Below are 19,253 nucleotides of genomic sequence, written 5' to 3'. Positions count from 1 at the left end.
GTGTACACTTTAGGATTTCTAGGGCTTAAGGAAGGAAGAGAGTGGATATGGGGAAATTACTGTAGATGAAGGAGAGGGAGGGAAAATTAGAGGAAATAAGGGGAAGAGTAAGAAGTAATATGACTAAATATGATAAGGGGTGAGAAATTATCATACTAACGTTACTTCTAACAGTCAATTAATAAAATTTTTAACGGAGAATTAAATTGCGTAAAAACATCAAAGTCGATGACTAAATTAAGCACAAAAAGTAACTTAGGACTAAATCGAGTAAAATCATTATAGTCGAGGACTATATTAGATATTCACTCTAATTTAAAAAGTTAAATGTAATTTGATGTGGTAAATGCAGTTGTGTTCGCGAATACATAAAACTGATGAGATCGGACCGTAAACGGATCTTTCTCTAGTCTGCTTGTTGGTTTAAGACTTAAGCTCATATGATGACATGAGATAGTTCCGAGCTAAATAAGGCTAAAATAGAGATGTCTAAAAGTCCCCATCCCCATATTTAATGTGGTATTTATAAGAAGTGCGAGGGAACACATGTGTGGCACGTCAAACGCACGCACATGAGAAGGTCGCTCAGATGATGACATGAGGTAGTTCCAAGCTAAATAAGGCCAAAATAGAGATGTCCAAAAGTCCTCCTCTTCGCATTTAATGCGGTATTTATAAAAAGTGCTAGTGAACACATGTCGGCAAACTTGTTAAAGCGAAAAAGCGCATCAAAGCGATGAGCTTGGGCTTTGCTTTAAAGCGAAAGCGCAAAGCGAAGCGTCGCTTTTTCACATAAAGCGACGCTTATTTAAAAAAATTAATATATACTCAAAATACTCAAATACTAATGTAAAATAACATAAATAAAAACTCCTAATGTCACAATATCGTAATAATACAAAGTTTAGTCATCAAAATAATGTCATTCAAGTCATTTAGTCATCAAAATAACACATATTCAACAATCAATAATCAATAATTCAATAATAAGGGCATAAATCTTAATTGAATTAATTGTAAATTGAAATTTAAGATTTTAATTATAGCATTTTCAAAACTTAATTGAATACCAAAAAATGATAAAAAGACACAAAATGTGTACTGTGAAGTGTAAACAATTAATGCCAAGTGTCCAACCAAGACTCCAACTCTATTCCTATTTAACATTTTAACCTCAGACTAGTCTTCTTCTTCAAGTCTTCAACGGCGTAATTCGTAAGAAGAGAAAGAGGAAAAAACAGAGTGAGACGCATGGGCGATTTACCTTGGGATTCTGAGTTCGGCTATTAGGGAAGAGACGGTGCGAGGTGGCGGCAAAGCAGCGACGACGATGGTCGAGGCAGATTGGCAGAAAGAAGTGAGGGACGGAGAGGGTGAGCAGAGAACGGAGGTCTGAGGTTTGTTATCGCGACTTAGGCTTAGGTTAGAATTTTGTTTTTGTTTTTTTGACCGTTGACTTGCGCGCTGCATGGTAAAGCCTCGCTTTCACCGCCTTGCCGCTTTGTCGGAATTGTCGCCTCACCGGAAAAGCGTGTTCAAGCGCACGCTTTTTCACACGGCTGCGCCTTGCTGGAGCGGAGTGACAAGGTGTCGCTCGCCTCAGCGCTTTTAATAAGTTTGCATGTCGGTCTCTCAACATGTGTGGCACGTGAATCGCACGCACATGAGAAGGTCGCTCAAATGATGACATGAGGTAGTTCCAAGCTAAATAGGCTAAAATAGAGATGTCCAAAAGTCCTCCTCTTCGCATTTAATGCGCTATTTATAAAATGTGTTAGGGAACACATGTCGGCAAACTTGTTAAAGCGAAAAAGCAAACCAAAGCGATGAGCTTGGGTTTTGCTTTAAAGCGAAAGCGCAAAGCGAAGCGTCGCTTTTTCACATAAAGCGACGCTTATTAAAAAAATTAACATATACTCAAAATACTCAAATACTAATGTAAAATAACATAAATAGAAACTCCTAAAGTCACAATATTGTAATAATACAAAGTTTAGTCATCAAAATAATGTCATCAAGTCATTTAGTCATCAAAATAACACATATTCAACAATCAATAATCAATAATTCAATAATAAAGGCATAAATCTTAATTGAATTAATTGTAAATTGAAATTTAAGATTTTAAATATAGCATTTTCAAAACTTAATTTAATACCCAAAAAAAAAAAAAAAAAAAAAAAAAAAAAAAAAAGATAAAAAACACAAAATGTGCACTGTGAAGTGTAAACAATTAATGCCAAGTGTCCAACCAAGACTACAACTCTATTCCTATCTAACATTTTAACCTCAGACTAGTCTTCTTCTTCAAGTCTTCAACAGCGTAATTCGTAAGAAGAGAAAGAGGAAAAAACGGAGTGAGACGCATGGGCGATTTACCTTGGGATTCTGAGTTCGGCTATTAGGGAAGAGGCGGTGCGAGGTGGCGGCAAAGCGGCGACGATGATGGTCGAGGCAGATTGGCAGAAAGAAGTGAGGGACGGAGAGGGTGAGCAGAGAAGAGCAAAGAACAGAGGTCCGAGGTTTGTTATCACGACTTAGGGTTAGGTTAGAATTTTGTTTTTGTTTTTTTGACCGTTGACTTGCGTGCTGCATGGTAAAGCCTCGCTTTCACCGCCTTGCCGCTTTTTCGGAATCGTCGCCTCACCGGAAAAGCGTGTTCAAGCGCACGCTTTTTCACACGGTTGCGCCTTGCTAAAGCGGAGGACAAGGTGTCGCTCGCCTCAGCGCTTTTAATAAGTTTGCATGTCGGTCTCTCAACATGTGTGGCACGTGAAACGCACGCACATGAGAAGGTCGCTCAAATGATGACATGAGGTAGTTCCAAGCTAAATAAGGCTAAAATAGAGATGTTTAAAAGTCCTCCTCTCCGCATTTAATGCGGTATTTATAAGAAGTGCGAGGGAGCACATGTCGGTCTCTCAACATGTGTGGCACGTGAAATGCACGCACATGAGAAGGTCGGAGGCTTCGCTGGTCCCTCTGCATGCCTTGAGATTCCTGACTTTCTTGGACTCACTACTTGATGCGGCCCAACATAATGAAGATCCATCAAGAGTACCAATTACCAGGCCTAAGTCCAAACGATTAAGACAACTCTTCATTGGTGATATTTAAAGATGGTGAAAATCCAAGTCAAGCCCATTTGCAAAAGATGAAGAAGAATTCAAGGCTTTTTATAATTGTTTAAGTGCTGATTTTGGTGATTAAATTAGGCCCAACTCAGCCCTATTATTTTTGGTCATCATTAATTTAAATTGTTTGGCATATAAGAGAAAACACTAGTTGTATTTAGAAATGATTCCTTAAATCCTTTTCTAAATAAAACTCTATTTACTTGTTTTCTAGATTAGGTTTAGGACTCTTTTTTCCATTGTATTTAGAATTATAATGCTGCCCCTATACCTATAAAGGGCACATCCATATCAGTTTCAGGCCGGCTTTAATTCAATAAAATTCTTAAGTTTTTCTTTACACTTGTGTAAGAAACCTTATGGCTAATTGTGGACTCAATTAGTGGCTAATTGTGGACTCAATTAGTGGCTAGTCGTGGACTCGAATCAATCTTCCTTTCTTCAACCTTAGATTTAGGTTCGTGGACTCGTTCTTGAATCGAAGGAAACTAAATCCGACTCTAGTTGATTGAAGATTGCATCATCGAAGTACTTGAAGCTACAATGGGATTCTTCCAAGTCTTTGAGGATTCAAGACAAAGGGTTTCTCGTGAGGTTTAAGGTATTTCGATCCATCTCTATCTCTACATTGAGAGCATTCTTGGGACAATATTCCATCTTTATTTGAACCTTGGACTAAGTTCATATCACTACTACTGGGTTTGGTTGCGGGAACATAACTTAAGGCCCCAAGTGGTGTAGGTCGGATGGACGATCTCGACCTAATATGGTCGAGTGAAATAATAAAAATCAGGCACTGCCTGCGAGCAAACCTTTACTCGGGTTTGCAAACGGGGTCGGATCAACGCGCTTTCAGCTTTACTCGGTGGGATGCCCCGGTACCGAGCACGTATACGGGATGATACGGTCGGGAATAATCATGACAACATAACAATGTAACACTTTAAAACAAATGTATTTGATTACCATGACAACATCATTTCAACATTACAAACACAAGAACAAAGCAAAGAGCAGAAAAATCAATTCCCTTCTATATAGTATTGGTGCCAAGGATGCTTAAATGTGAACAAAACTTTAGACATAGCTGTCAATCAACGATTTTCGCATTTCATCGACAATAGCACTAGGTTGAGCCTCCCTCAACTTGAACACGCTCTCAATGACAGACAACTCCGTTGCGGTGGTATCAGAGCCACAGAACGCTGTCCAGTCATTCACTGTCAATCCGGCAGCAATCACGTCACTCCCACGATTCACAGTTCCAGCCACCAGAGGAACCTGGAGGAGAGTTGAAAGCTCGTCCAAGTCTTCAATAGATGTATGAGGATGTACCTGCTCAAAACAAGGGCAATAGTGAAATCTGGTAGATGGTTCAAACTTCATCTATATCTGATGCCATTCAAATTAACTATTTCGTGATAAGAAGAGGAAAAATTAGAGGACAGGAATTATTTCCACAAAAGGAAATACCGTACTTACCAATCCACCTCTATTAGAAAAAGCACAATAGCTGCCAACAAGGATGTTTCCGGCAATTGTCTGCCTAAAGACTTCAACTCCAAGAACATCAGCGATCAACTCTTCAGTTTCCTAATTAAAAACCCATAAAATAAACGCATTGCAGAAATAAAATAATGATACAGATAGTTGGATACAACATGCACTACCAATACAGAATATTCATGTGGTAGGAGTGATCTATTGACATTGAAATTGGTTGGTTGCAAAACTCATCCATGAATTTGGTCACACTCCCCACAAACAAAATACTTTTCCAGAGTTAACAAATTACACATCTCAGACAGCAAAACTCAATAAAAAAAAAAAAAAAAACAATAAATTAAAGGGTGTCAGACCAACACGGAGAATAATTACGTAATATTTTTTTAATTAATTTCTTTGATCTGTGACTCATGTTTCCTCATATCTCAACCACAAATCAGCAAGACACACAAATGACCAAATATAACCATTCGTGATCCGACCCAATGTTTTGTTAGTATCCCATAGTGACAAGGAGGCACCCAATGCCATAGGTAAACAGTAAAGGTTTCTTGAAAGGTTTTTAAAAAAGTGAAACATGTTGACAAACAGCATACAAAATTTAAAAATCTTTCACAACAAAGTTTCCCAACCTAAAGAAATAAATGAAATTTGATCCTTACAAACTCTTCCAACTAAAAGAAATAGATGATATTACCCTATCAAGATCTGTGTGTGTAAGAGCAACATGGTCATTGCAAGCAATGCAGTTGCCCAGAGCAGACAATCTCTCATCAACACGCTGAACAACAACACCATCTGGCAAACTGTTTCTCAAGTGTTGAAGCTCTTCCAACGGAAAGAAGACACAGAACCATGCAATACAAGTCAGTTTAATCTTTCAATCATGAATAAGGAACTTATCACATGGTGTTTAATCCTATGAAAAAATGATTAACACAAGAAAAATGTAAATAAATATATACAGTACTTAACAGCAGTTATGAGTATTATATTTAGGAAAAATATTTTTTAGAAAAATGTTACATTTAGGACCTTAAACAATGAATGAGCTTAATACAATTTCTCTAAACACCCATATACTAAATTTGAAGTATTTTGAACATTTTTAATCCTGATTTTTTTAAAGAATTAAGTGTTAAATTTGAACAATGCATAAGCTCAATAAAATTCCTCTAAGCACCCAGATACCATATCTGATCATCTTTAAATCTTCTAATTCATTTACTGAAAACGCCATCAATGTGTGATGAATAGAACTTATTTGCCCAACTTGAGCTTCTCAAAAAAGCCTCTTCTTCAAGATGCCTCAACTCTTGAGGTTCTTGAAAAGGAGGCTTCTTTTATTAAATCTTATCTACCCTTATTTAAAAGCTTTAGTGTTAGGCCTCGCTTATATGTTTAAGCGTACCACAAATTAAGCAGTGTGGTATGGGCCATTCAGACACTCAACCTAGTCAAGTCCCAAGTCCTGACAACCAATAAATATCAAACCAACATGATGTACTATAACTTCATAGAATGGCCACACACACTTGCAGAGTTGCAAAATTGGACAAGTTACATGAAATGAAAATTTTTAAAATCAAATATTCAAAGATAAACATCCTAATTTGAGTGTTAACATGACACTCACACACACACACACACAAAAAGCAAGCATTTGTAATTATGAAGTTACCTTGGTCAGTAGTAGTATGAGGCAAAATAAGCCCATTTTTGTTTCCTGCAAAGTTAAAAACAGAATAATAAGAGCTAATAAACAAGATAATGTTCCTGCATATCATTCTAAAAGCCATTTCTAGACTTGCCAGCACAAAGCCGTCCAACTATCCGGGTTCCACCTATGGAGGTTTTAATTACTGGAATGACATCTGCGAGCTCAGATTCGAACGTGCTACAAACAACATAAACATGTAATAAACAACCTCGAATCAATACCTTCTCAAAAATCAAAATACAGACTAGAAACTATTTATTATTATTATAGCTATAAAAGAGTCAAACGAACCTGTAAAAGTTTTCTGATCCACCTATGGCGACCAAGCAATAAGCATTTGTCAGCTTGGAGAAGACCCCAATTTCACATGAATTCTCGAACTGCAACCCTGCACCAAAATCAATTTCGAAATGAATGTTTGAACTTTATAGAACAAATAACAAATTATTCACAAAATCGTATTTTTTTTTTCTTACTAGTTGCCATGGTATTAACCAAACCAGCGGCTTTCAACTTCTCTGAAAGACTGAAACAATTGGCGGCCCTCGTAGCTCAAAACCCTCTCTGGTTCTCTGCAAGCCGCGAAAAAAACCCCTACGGCCCTACCAGGTTCTACTCTGCAAAACCCTTGCTCTCCCCTACTGTTCCACCTGAGAAGGTTAAGAGGAAAAGGTTTAGGCCGGAAAATGGGTAAAATGGGTCTTAGATAATGGGCTAAACTAATTTGGGTAAAGATTGGGCTTACAATTTTGATGACTAAATTGGACTTGAAGTTTCAATTAATGTATATTGGGCCAAACCCATTTGATCCCCATATTTGAATTTTGGATTAATTCTGCAATTAGTCCAAGACTATAAAATATATAAATGTTGGTTCATGAAATAGTGAAATAACATTTTTGAAAATAGGTGTATTCTATTATTTGTTTTTACATTTTATTCCTACAAATAGTATTCATGGAATTAGTTATTCCCTTTTACAATGAATAGCCCTTCTTAAGGGTTCTTAATATTAACTATTCCTGAATTCTATATATGAGAGAGTTCATGTGAAAATATATTATCACGTAAAAAGTGAAGACTAATATAATTTATCCATCTAGATAGATTTAAGGATGGCAATTTTTCTTATCCCGGGCAAGGACGAGAATGAGAAAAAATTTCAAAAAACGGAGACGAATATGAGGAATGTATGTAATTCCCCGTCGGGGACGGGGACAGGGGAATTGTATATAAATAAATTTTTAAAATTCAGAATTAGGTTTTCAGTTTTAAAAATTAAAAACTACACTAATTTAATATTTTGACTAAGAGTTGACCGCCTAATTCCTCGCAGGGAAGGGGATGAGGACTATTTTCAATTCCCCGTCGGGGATGGGGACAAGGTCGAAAGTATACTCCCCGCCCCGTTACCATCCCTAAGTAGATCTTAGGTTGAGAGTTACTGAAAATTAAGGAAAATATCAAATGCGAAGGAGGTTTTCAAGTAAAAAATGAGATAAAATTTCAATCATTGATCTAGCCAAAATCAACATCTGATAATGAAGAAAAAATTTTAAAAAATGTCATGGCATTACAGTAATTTTGCGTAAGTTCAAAGCTCAAAGGGTGTAAGTTTAAAACTTAAGGTGCGTAAGATTACAGAGTAAGTTTATAGCTTTATGTGTCTGTATAACACTTAAAGTGCTTAAATTTAAAGCTTAATGTGCATAAGTTTATAACTTAAGGTGCGTAAGTTTATAGCTTATGATGTGTATTTTAAAGCTTAACGTGTGTCACTCTATTGTTTAAGGTGCATATGTTTAAAGCTTACGGTGCATTACTTTACAGCTTAAGGTGCATAAGTTCAAAGCTTAACGTGTGTAAGTTTATAGCTTTAGGTGCCTGAGAAGTTTAAAGTTTAAGGTGCGTAAGTTTATAATTTAAGATGTGTATATTTATAGTTTAAGGTGCGTATGTTTAAAGTTTAAGGTGCGTCACTTTCTAGTTTAAAGTATATCAATTTAACTCTTAATGTGCGTATGTTTAAAGCTTAAAGTGGTCACTTTCTAGTTTAAAGTATATCAATTTATCTCTTAATGTGCGTATGTTTAAAGCCTATGGTGCATTATTTTCTAGCTTAACATGCATAGTTCGAGACACTTGATCATCGACATCCATGTTGATAGGAAGCACATTTAAAAAAAAAAAAAAATCATTCATTTTGAATCGTTGATCCAGATTAGCCAAACGGCTCATATCTCACACAATTTTTCACCTATGAGACCTTTCGCACGTGAACCATCCCCCCTCCCCCCACACACATATAAAATCTACCAAACATGCCATTAGACCATCCGCACCCATGGAATTTTGGCAATTTCAAAGGCTTGTTGACATTTTTTTTTGTCCCAAAATGTTGAATCCCCAACCTTAAGGGTCCCCACACTTCGACCCGACAAAGCATGTGAGAGGATGAAAATTACGGTGACTCAATGGTTCAGTAAACAGGGTCAAATGACGGAACCAAATGGCGGTGCGCACAAAAAATTTGTTCACTTTAGACATAATTTTCACACTGTCACCGCGGTCGAGGTTCGAATGTGTTGCAATTCCGGTGTTAGAATTCCAACACCATTCAATGACAACTTGCAATTACGGTGTCAGAATTGTAACACCATCCAATGACAATTTTTGGATTTATTATTGTTATTTTTATTATTATTAATACTTTATTTATTGATAAAAATAAATTTTTTTATTAAAGTGATATGAGCTATATGTTCCTACAAATTAATAAAAGTAATATAATTATGAAGAAAACAAAGGTGCTTTAAAAAAAAAAAAAAAAAGAAAGAAAACAAAGATAAAATAGTCAAACTATATCATTTTGTATTCTCATCTTCCATAGAAAATAAAATCCTTGATCTAATCAAAAATTTTATTTTCCTCAAATTTAAAAAATTCATTTTTCAATAGAAAATGAATTTTATAAACCAAACACAAAAAAAAACCAACAGTTTCCTCCACTTTAAAGATTTATTTTTTTTTTGGAAAACATTTGCCATAAACCAAACGTCTCCTTAGCTTTTGTTTTTTATATTTAAGAATATATTTGGAAGTAGTTGCCCCACTAGGCCACATTTGTGTACGTGGCGATCAATTATTGGATGACAGGTTTGCCTCGATGTTGGCGTCCCCATCGAACACTCTCTCTCCCAAATAAAGCAGCAGCAGGTGCAGGGCGATAGCGTTGAAATCTGTCGCTTCATTTTCTTTTTTGGTGTTTTGTACTTCAACACAACACAACAGGCAACACAGCTCTCTTCAATGGCTTCTAGCCGCTGGATCAGGCCCGAGGTTCCTCCTCTCTTTCTCCCTTTCTATATATATACACTTGAATCGGAGTATGTGTGTGTTTTCGCCGGAATTTATGTGATTTGTAATATGGATATGTGTGCGCCTTTCAGGTTTATCCACTGTTTGCGGCCATGGGCGTAGCTGTCGGAATCTGTGGATTTCAGTTGATCCGGAATATCACCACCAATCCTGAAGTCAGGTCTCCCTCTCTCTTTCCTATATACAACTTTCAGTTTATAAATTTTGTTCTTAATTATATTGATATATTGATTGATTGATTGTTTGATTTCCTTTGAATAAGCTCTGAGAGTAGTATATCTATATGATCTCTGTTCAGTTTCCATGGGATGTATATCTCCGATTATTTAGGTTTCTATTCTTTTTATTTAAAAATATTTATTTATTTATAGTTTTTTGAAATTGAAACTAAATAAAATCTGCGTATGATTTTAAGCTACGAATCGTTGGACTTAAAAGGTATGTCTAAATCACTGCAAATAATCAATCTAATGAAAAGTCTGGAAATTCCAGAGCTAACTCTGGGAAGCAGTGTGCTAAGAAACCATAAATAGGGGGGAAATGCAGAGAATATAGAAGGAAACTGATAAGAGATTGGAAAGGAAAACGAGAGTTCATTACATACTTTTCAGGAAGATAAAATGAAAAACAACTAACAAACTCTAGCTGAATTTCCGGATCAGGCACTGTTCCTTCCCTCCAGCTGTTGATGCACACTCTCAATTCATACTCCAGCAATGGTCAAAATGAAAGCTTTCCGACATGTTTTTCTACTAACCCAAACACCACCATTTTCCTCTTATTCATTCGGGAATGTAACACTCATGCCCCTGCAAGCTCATCCTTGTCCTTAAGGATTAAAATGAGGGAACTGAGTCTTGAGATGGGTATAATCTTCCCATGTAGCCTCCTGACTTAAATTTGCCCACTGAACTAACACCTCAGCACTAGCAGCACTGTTCTTCACCATTTCCTTTTGATTATAGCTTTAGGTTCTGTAAGGAGCTGCCCATCGGACTAGTGAGGGGAGGTTGAACCTCAGCTGGATGGTGTTTAGCTCAGAGACATGGAAAAATGGATAATGAGCTATCCAGAAGGCCCATAGTATTTGGAACCTAGCCTAACATTTTTCCTGATACCAGCTGAAGTCTGCCACTCTGCCTTTAAGGCTGTAGCTTGAGATAAACCCAATCTCCCACAAGGAATTCTTTGTCATTCCTTTTGTTGGCATATTGTTTCACTCTGTTTTTGGCCTTCAACAAGTGACTCTGTTTCTTAGCAAGTTGTTAAGAGGCTTGCCGATTACACCATATCTTCTCACAAATCTCCTGTAATAGCCAGCCAACCCCAAGATGCCTCTTAGACGCCAAATGATGTCGTTCTACTAACCCAAATGAATGTAATGCTGGAGATTTTGCATTGTATAATGTCCCTTCATTTGATTAAATGAATGTATCAAAGTGCTGTTGATCAGACAAGTAACCAATGGGTATGAAAAATAATGACACATGTGGCTAAGTTACAAGATTGGTAGCTTGGTTCATTTGGTACACTAAAATGATCAAAACTTTATTGCTTCATTATAATTAATTTGACCTACTAAGATTTTTTTTTTTTTTTTTTTTGAATGCTACTGACTCTATTACAATGTAGTATCTATTCATAACTACTTTCTCAACCTACTGAAGCACAAAGAGCCAATAATGCCTCCACTGAAACTCGAACTCACTACCTCCCACATGGGAGTCCAACCCGGGTGCCATCTGAGCACAAGGTGCTTGGCCACTAAGAAAAATTTAGTCGTTCTTAATTTTAAAAATGCATTATTTTTCCATCTTGGGTCAAAATCATTGCTATCAATGCTACGTGGGGAAGAATATATAAATTGAAGGTGAGAAATTTTGATTCTATTCTTAAGTACTAATAAAGGGTGCCTAGGCAACAACTATGCACTAATGTGCAGTGATCTCAACTTGCATTTTCCATTGAACTGGGAATAACAATGTTCATCACTTTTGGACTTAGACAGCAGACCTTACCTACCATCTTAATATGCATTTTGATAGGGTTAACAAGGAGGGAAGAGCTGCGGGAGTGTTGGAGAACTATGAGGAGGGGAAGAAGTATGCTGAGCACTCTCTTAGAAAGTTTGTCCGCAACAAGAGCCCAGAAATAATGCCATCCCTCAACCGTTTCTTCAGTGACCCTCAGCGCAATTAATTGCCTGGAACTGTAAGCATGACTCCCAAGTTATGGGATTTGAACTCCTGTCATTTATGCTGGGATAATAATTGTGTTTGTGTTATAAACATTTGTGTTTGAATGGTTGCCCCCAAGAACAGGGTGCATCAAGGTAATGTACTAAGAACTTATCTTCATCTACTGAATTTGGGTTCTGTAAAACATGAAAAACGTGGATGTTGTACCCCCACTTAGAGTAATGTGATATTTACAGTATTCTCTTGTTTTTCTAGATGACAGTTACCTTAGGTTGTGGTTAGTTTATGGGTTTACACACTAGGAATGAGAGTCAAAATCATAGCTAATGTTTGGTTGATAACTTTTTAAAATACAGTTATGGAATTTGATTTTTGGTTATGTACAAAATACTTTCACCAAAACTTATATCATTACCAAGTATTTGATTTCGATTTTGATTCTCATGTGCGAATTAAACACACCCTTAGTTCATTATTAGTTGATATTTTGACCAATAATATACACGACTATAGTCTATAATCCTCATTAGAGCGTCCTCCAGAAAAAGAATTTTTTTTTAAAGCCACATGCCCACATAGGAGAGAGGAAAGAGAAAAAAAGAGGAGAGAAAAATGAAAAACAATTGTTTCAGAAAAAAGAGAAAAAATTTAAATTTACTTGTATAGTTGGCTCGTGCAGTGCATGTGTCATGTGTCAACTGGGCGTGCATAGTGCGCTCAATGCATCGATTGGTGCTTTCTTTTTCTTTTTTTCTCTCTTTGCGCAATCCCCACAAAATACTCAACTTGGTTCAATTTTAATTTCTTCTTTTTCCTCCATCTCACAATATTTTTCTTTATCTTGACAAAAAAAACTCCTAAAAAATCACAAATGGGGATACTCTTAATATCAATATGGTGAAATTGAAAAAAGTTCTACAAAGTGCTTTGAAAAAAAAAAAACTTTAATTACTTAAGAATAAATGAGAGTGACTGAAGTATAAAATTTTTATTAAAAGGTCTGTTTCTTCAGAAGTGCTTCAAAAAACTTTTCAGTAATTGTATTTCTTTTAATTACTTAGAATAAATGAGACTGACTTTGCAGTTTGCAATATAAAAGTTTTATTTTAAATAAAACATATATAGTTCTGGTTATTTACATTGTTTATATGTCAAAACATTTATAATCCGTTTGCTTCGTTGGAAAATATTTGAAAGAAAATAGAATTGAAACATTGTTTATATGTCAAAACATTTATAGTCCGTTTGGTTCGTTGAAAAATATTTGAAAGAAAATAGAATTGAAACATTGTTTATATGTTAAAACATGTATAGCCCGTTTGGTTTGCTGAAAAATGAAAATGAAATTGAAATTCCATGAAAAATAAATTCCAGAAAAATTGATTCCATTATTTGGTTGGTGGAAAAGAAATTACTAGAAATATAAATTCTATTATTTGGTTAGATTTGGATTTGTAAGGAATAATAAGTATAAAGGCAATTATACCCCTAAATAATAATAATAATAATAATAATAATAATAATAATAATAATAATAATAATAATAATAAAAGTAATTTTAAAAAGTTTGTGAAGACATAATTGTCCTCATGTTTTCCATAGAAAACAAAATACCCTTTGGGGGTGGGGGGAAGAAAAATATTTTACATCCAATTAAATAAAAGAAAATCTAGTTTTCTTCAAATTCAAGGACAATGTTGGAAAAATCGCTAGGCGCGATTTTTGTAACACTGTCTAAAGAAAATATTTTCCATCCAATCAAACACCTCCTTAGAGAGTATCTATTAGAAGGGATTGGATGCAGATTAGTCAACTTATCCCCATTTGAGGGATGGCAATTTGAACAGAATTACGTACGATAGGAACTCAGAAATGTACAGACGGTTCTAATTTCATAATATTAGGAATGAGTAAATACCGGGAGGTCCTCCGACTTTGATGGCACTGTCACTTTTAGTCTTCTACTTTTAAATTAACCACTTTTACTCCTCTTACTTTTTGTTTCTAGCCATCTATGGTCATTTCGTTAAACTTGACCATCTAATGCCGTTTTCTAAAAGATAATTCAGTCCTTTCATAATTAATTTATTAATTATTATGTTTAATTTCCTCACCAGAATAGTCAAACAATGGTTTCCCAAGCTATGAACGTGTACAAAACCAGCTCATGAATCAAAATGGCGTACAAAAGCTGGTACGAAGGTTGTGCCAAAACGACGTCGGGATATCTCAGTATGACTCGGCAAACATAATAATTAATAAATTAATTATGAAAGGATTGAATTATCCTTGAGAAAACGGCATTAGATGGTCAAGTTTAACGGAAGAACCATCGATGGCTAGAAATAAAAAGTAAGAGGACTAAGACTGGTTGAGGACTAAAAGTGACAGTGCCACCAAAGTCAGAGGACCTCCATTGGTATTTAATCTATTAGGAATAGAAACACGTCTCTTCCAATTTGAAACCAGATGGTTCCAGTTCCAAACTAGAAAAAAAAAAAAAAAAAAAAAAAATTTAACATGTTTTGACATCTTGCAATCTTTCCATCAATTTCATTCATTAATGAATAAAACTTCATTTTTTTTATAAGAATGACAACTTGGTATATATAAGAAAAGATTATAATTTATATCTCTTCATAACATATCAACTATCAATGTCATTCCTGAATTATTAGTGGTGTAAATGTTGTCCCTCAATTTTCAAAACAATACATACATTGTCTCTCCCGTACCATACAGAAAAATTGAGGACCAACATTTACACTACGGGAGTGTCAAATTAACACACTCGATTGGAGTGCTGGAATGCGTGCATCACACAACAAATGGGGCAGTTTTTTTTTTTATAGGTCCCACTTTGGAGACAAAAAGCATGTACTTAGCTAAGAACCCAACTACTTCTCTCTGCTCCACATAAACATTACTCTGTACTTCTTAAACCTTCCCAAAAATCATTGATGGGATGCTCTTAGTGCCTTCTACATTATTACATAAATAGATGGGAATTAGGGAACAGAACTACATTAATAGTTTAGTACAGACTTTGAGCCACTATAGGATTGCTTGAGACCAAGTTGACCTCCCTGGGCTTGTCAACTAGTAGATGACATGCATTAACACAAATAACACAACCATCTCCAAGTAAACTTCCCTCAGTACAAATCTTAGGGTGGAAAATGCTGGACATCCATTGCATGCCTTATTCCTCGAAGAAGACTTTTGGCCGCTTCCTTCTCCTGTATTAATTGCCAAAATGTTATAATTGAAACATGGTTCCATCTCAACTAAAAAAGCTTAAGCTATGCTCAACACGCCCCCTCACATGTGCGAGCTGGTTACTTTTGACAAGCTCCAAGCAACACGTGGACCATAGTCTCTGACGCATTCAAACTCATGACTTTTGACATGGGGATTGAAGCATTTGCTCTATCTCAACTAAAAGCTTAAGCTGATAGTTGGATTGCACGTTTATGGTTATATATTATATGCTCAAGAGTTATAAGCAACACAACTATGGGTATTTTGCCATTTATAAATGTGAAAAGGTGGATATAACTTACAGGACCCTGGCAGTCAAGAAGGCGGGTACAATAAATCTCTGCTTCTTCAAATCTCCTTTGAGCTTTGTAATATTTGACAAGAAACAGTAAGGCTTCAACTGTGTTGGGTTCTTCCCTCTCCTCAGATTCCAACCTCTCTAAATGCTTCTTGTAGTAAAACGCCGCCTCATCAGAACGACCTAGTTGAGAATGTAATTTCGCTAGCTGGTCAAGTGCGATTGCTTCTCTGTCATTTAAGTTTGCTGCCCTTCCGTAACATTTGATTGCCTCCTCAAGCATATTAATCTGCTCCGTTTTGTAACATTCCGCCATGGCAATCCACAACCGAGAATCATTTGGCTGCAAGAACACCGACTTCTTAAAATAATGAAGAGCATACAAGGGCATTCCCAGCATCTCGTAAGCTTGCCCTAATCCATACCAGGCTCGGTAATCACATGTGTTTATGTCCACAGCTCTCCTATATGCATCAACCGCTGCTGGGATGTTTTTCATTTCGATGTACTCATGGCCCATTAGTGTCCATGCTGACAAATAATTTTTATTCAATTTGAGTGCCCTCCGAAAATACATAACCGACTTCTCATGATGCCCTTTCAAACTGTAGTAGTTCCCAATGATGCAGCAGGACTCTGGCCTGTATTTATCTGTCAAAATTACCCGGTGGGCAAGGTAACTTAAAGCAGAAGAACACTCCTTTGCATACAGCACATTGGAATACATATCCATGTCATCAATTCTATATGGATCATTTCTTAGAAGCTCTTCAAATATCACTTCCACTTGTTCAAATTCCCTCATGCTGTATTTAGCTTTAGCAATCTGAGCCTGAATGTAATTGCTAAAACTGAAAGTTCCCTGTAGATGTTCGTACTTTGTCAAAGACTCATTATGCATTCGAAGTTCTTGGAAAGCACTAGCAAGAAAGAATTCTTTCATCCAGTGATAACTAAGATTAAGGTTGTTCAATGTCTCGATCGTGGTGCACAGGGATTGTAGCTCAGTCCAAGCACTCCAGTTCCATGGATAGCTACTCACAGACTCCACGAGCACTGTCCGAGCAAGATTGTCATTGCCTTTCTGTTTAAGAACAAGACCGTACAAGTAAAGACCAAAGGAGTCAATTGTCCCATTTTTGCGAAGTGTTGACAACTCCCTCTCAAGAGAAACTAGTTCTTGGTTCACAACATCACTCTTGCCTAAGGGCCCTTCAAGTTCTATCATCTCTTCATCTTTTCGCTTCTCACCAGCCTTCAAGGAACAAAAATAGGAATAAAAAAAATACCACCAAGTATCTTTCAAGCCATATAGTAATAAATGATACCGCATTAGTCATTGTACACATAGTATACATAGCATCCCTCAAAACATCAGTCATCTTTCTGGAGAATCACACAAACTATAATAATTGAATCCATAGTTATCAAGGCGGACTTTCTAGGTGAGATGCCACCCGACTGCCTAGTCTAGGCGACCGCCTAGGCAATGAGTATTAAATAAATAAAAAAGTATATATATATATTGAAAATATCTTGTCTTGGGCAGCCTATTTGCTGACCTATTTACTTCAAGTAGATGAATAGTTTTTCCTAGAATAGTGAGAAGTCTAGTATTTATTGATAACATGCCAAAGTGAGGTAGTGGGCTTTGATCGGAACAGGAGGACGACGCCGGAGCTCGAACCACACCGCCATCGGAGCCACCATGCACCTCCACGCGCCGCCGATGTGCCGCTGCTCCGGCACCACGCGCCGGCGCGTGAAGCAGATTCCAGCGACTTCTCCGGTTGGAAATTACACCAGTCAACTCGCCTTAGTGTGTAGGTTCTGCCCATGTATGTTTTGTGGAGTTTTGGGTTGTATTCTGCACTTAGGTGAGGCGAGCACACTAGGCGTTCGGTCTCGACCGACCGGATGCCTAGGCGTCGCCTTGATAACACTGATTGAATCACACAACACATATTGCATATGCAAGAAACAAATCATTTCTTCAAATTTGATGAAACAAGACAGATTTGATTCCCCAATTTAAGAGAACACATCTTGTACCACCTAACTGACCTAAGGCCTAATTCTAACTGCAAAAGACTAACTAGGTAATAATTAATCATTGTTGCGGAATCAACTCCATCCAAGTTAATTTGTTTTAAAAGACTTTATCTGGCAATTAATATAAACTATTTATGGATGCAAATACAAGGAGTGAAAAAAGACAACCAATTTCATAAATGCTGACAAAAGTAACCATCAAGAAACAGCAAACACTATTTGCTTGACTTAAATGCATATAGAGGTGAAAAGGGGTAATAATTTGAAACAAATTTCATGTTTTTTTATTATACATTAGGTTTCACAGCTTACGCTAAACTAATCCTAAGCGTCCATGCCACTACCCAAGGGCGCGTGAGGAGTTAAATCATGAGTCGCCCAGTCCGTCATGATCAAATTTCATCTAATTTACTTAGCATCAGTGTTGCAAAAATCGCGCCTAGACGCCGATTAATTGGCGTCTAGGCGCTCTAGGCGGTCTTCCAGGCGCCTAGCGATTTTTTCAATATTGCTTAGCATTAGACTTAATTCCCTCGGGTGCACTTAAGACATTTGCAATTATACCAAAAGTCAAATACTTTCTGAGGGGCATTAAAACCCTACCAAATCAGCACTAATAGTTATGAATCATATGTATGTTAATGAATGCTATATGTAACTTCCAATTTAAAGAGCATAAAGGCCGGAAAAGCAATGAAATTGGAAACTATAACTAAAAGCACAAACCATGAAAAGGGCGTAACACCGCAAGAAACTGGCTTTATTGCTGGTCTGATCGCGGAGCACATGCGCGGCTCTCCGGTACTCCCTGCAATCAAAATAAGACTTAGCAAGCAGGTAAAAGTCGCTATCCCCGGCCTCGTATTCATCATCATCATCGAGCACCGACGGCGTGGCCACGTAGGACACGCCCGCAGAAGGGGTGCTAGAAAAGGTAGCCTCTCCGGTGGCGGTGCGGAAGCGGCGGAGAATGCTGGAACTGCCGCGCTGGAACCGGGTGAGAGATGTGGGGTACTTTGTCGTGTCTTGCTCAATTCCCATTAGCTGCTCCGCTGCCCTGTGCCAAAAATTCAAAATTTTTTACAGCAACAACAGAATTATAGAGATTTTAGGGTTTATGCGAAGGAGGGTACCATTTGGAGGCGGAGTAGAGGCAGCGATCGCTAAGCTGACGGATGGCAGCACGGAGCTCGTTTCTGCAATTCTCTTTGGTTCCCATTCAAATTTAAGGATCTTTTACACACTAAGATGGAGAATTACATACGTATATAAGCAGTAGATATGTGTAAGTAGAAATTTGTAGGGTTTCAGGGGAGGGCGTCGGGGGAGTGAGCAGTGGTGGTAGTGCCGGAAACCGCGCTTCAGGATTTTCAAAAACACAAGTAATTAAGGCAATTATGAGTTTATGAGTGGTACCCGACTACCCGTACCCAAGTCCACTCTGGTCAAAACTCCGCATAGTTGACGAAAAGGAATTTCGACTTTTGAGAAATGATATTTAAATTTTTTTGAGTGATATGGGAAATACGCGGCTATGATTCTAGGATGGCCCGTTTGGTTCACGGAATAAATTTGGAGGGAATGGAATATGTAAAGAATAGAATATAAATTGTATTCTGTTGTTTGGTTCGCTGAAGCATTGAGAATTGTATTCTAATGTTTGGTTGGTTAAGAAATATGAATGGAATATATGTTTAAAAGACATA

At 37.0% G+C, this 19,253-nt stretch overlaps 3 protein-coding genes and 1 long non-coding RNA gene across 4 annotated transcripts; 1 reads left to right on the top strand and 3 right to left on the bottom strand.

Moving 5' to 3' along the window:
• Positions 1-4,070: 4,070 nt before the first annotated feature.
• Positions 4,071-7,025, bottom strand: LOC109191147 (eukaryotic translation initiation factor 6-2). Its single transcript, XM_019341727.1, has 7 exons — positions 6,837-7,025; positions 6,652-6,748; positions 6,452-6,537; positions 6,322-6,366; positions 5,338-5,468; positions 4,617-4,727; positions 4,071-4,469 (listed from the first exon to the last, which is right to left on the bottom strand). The coding sequence occupies exons 1-7, from the start codon at positions 6,844-6,846 to the stop codon at positions 4,212-4,214; spliced, it is 738 nt and encodes a 245-aa protein (XP_019197272.1). The 5' UTR covers positions 6,847-7,025; the 3' UTR covers positions 4,071-4,211.
• On the bottom strand, positions 4,913-5,331 carry LOC109191150. Its single transcript, XR_002055899.1, has 2 exons — positions 5,123-5,331; positions 4,913-4,947 (listed from the first exon to the last, which is right to left on the bottom strand). It is a non-coding gene; the product is annotated as an uncharacterized LOC109191150 (long non-coding RNA).
• Positions 7,026-9,581: 2,556 nt separating the features above from the next.
• Positions 9,582-12,190, top strand: LOC109191148. The gene is made up of 3 exons (XM_019341728.1): positions 9,582-9,699; positions 9,810-9,898; positions 11,784-12,190. The coding sequence occupies exons 1-3, from the start codon at positions 9,670-9,672 to the stop codon at positions 11,935-11,937; spliced, it is 273 nt and encodes a 90-aa protein (XP_019197273.1). The 5' UTR covers positions 9,582-9,669; the 3' UTR covers positions 11,938-12,190.
• A 2,683-nt stretch (positions 12,191-14,873) lies between these two features.
• Positions 14,874-18,953, bottom strand: LOC109191146 (anaphase-promoting complex subunit 8-like). The gene is made up of 4 exons (XM_019341726.1): positions 18,681-18,953; positions 18,274-18,604; positions 15,500-16,750; positions 14,874-15,175 (listed from the first exon to the last, which is right to left on the bottom strand). Exons 1-4 carry the CDS (start codon positions 18,764-18,766, stop codon positions 15,104-15,106), a joined length of 1,740 nt encoding a protein of 579 aa, XP_019197271.1. The 5' UTR covers positions 18,767-18,953; the 3' UTR covers positions 14,874-15,103.
• Positions 18,954-19,253: the final 300 nt, after the last annotated feature.

The sequence above is a fragment of the Ipomoea nil genome, unplaced genomic scaffold (assembly GCF_001879475.1).
Source record: "Ipomoea nil cultivar Tokyo-kokei standard unplaced genomic scaffold, Asagao_1.1 scaffold1617, whole genome shotgun sequence".
In the NCBI taxonomy this organism is placed as follows: domain Eukaryota; kingdom Viridiplantae; phylum Streptophyta; class Magnoliopsida; order Solanales; family Convolvulaceae; genus Ipomoea; species Ipomoea nil.
The sequence above is the reverse complement of the archived record's forward strand: the minus strand, read 5'-3'. Positions and strand labels throughout refer to the sequence as shown.

Bases quoted from the DNA above. Each gene is read 5' to 3' on its own strand.
- LOC109191147 (XM_019341727.1), bottom strand. The intron at 6,538-6,651 runs GTTCGTTTGACT...TGTTGTTTGTAG, and splicing joins GGATCAGAAAACTTTTACAG to CACGTTCGAATCTGAGCTCG. The intron at 6,367-6,451 runs GCAAGTCTAGAA...TTAACTTTGCAG, and splicing joins AGTTGGACGGCTTTGTGCTG to GAAACAAAAATGGGCTTATT.
- LOC109191148 (XM_019341728.1), top strand. From the start codon at position 9,670: ATGGCTTCTAGCCGCTGGATCAGGCCCGAG. The intron at 9,700-9,809 runs GTTCCTCCTCTC...TGCGCCTTTCAG, and splicing joins GCCGCTGGATCAGGCCCGAG to GTTTATCCACTGTTTGCGGC. The intron at 9,899-11,783 runs GTCTCCCTCTCT...GCATTTTGATAG, and splicing joins ACCACCAATCCTGAAGTCAG to GGTTAACAAGGAGGGAAGAG.
- LOC109191146 (XM_019341726.1), bottom strand. From the start codon at position 18,766: ATGGGAACCAAAGAGAATTGCAGAAACGAGCTCCGTGCTGCCATCCGT. The intron at 18,605-18,680 runs GTACCCTCCTTC...TTTTTGGCACAG, and splicing joins CTCTACTCCGCCTCCAAATG to GGCAGCGGAGCAGCTAATGG. The intron at 16,751-18,273 runs GTTTGTGCTTTT...TGTTCCTTGAAG, and splicing joins GGTGTTACGCCCTTTTCATG to GCTGGTGAGAAGCGAAAAGA.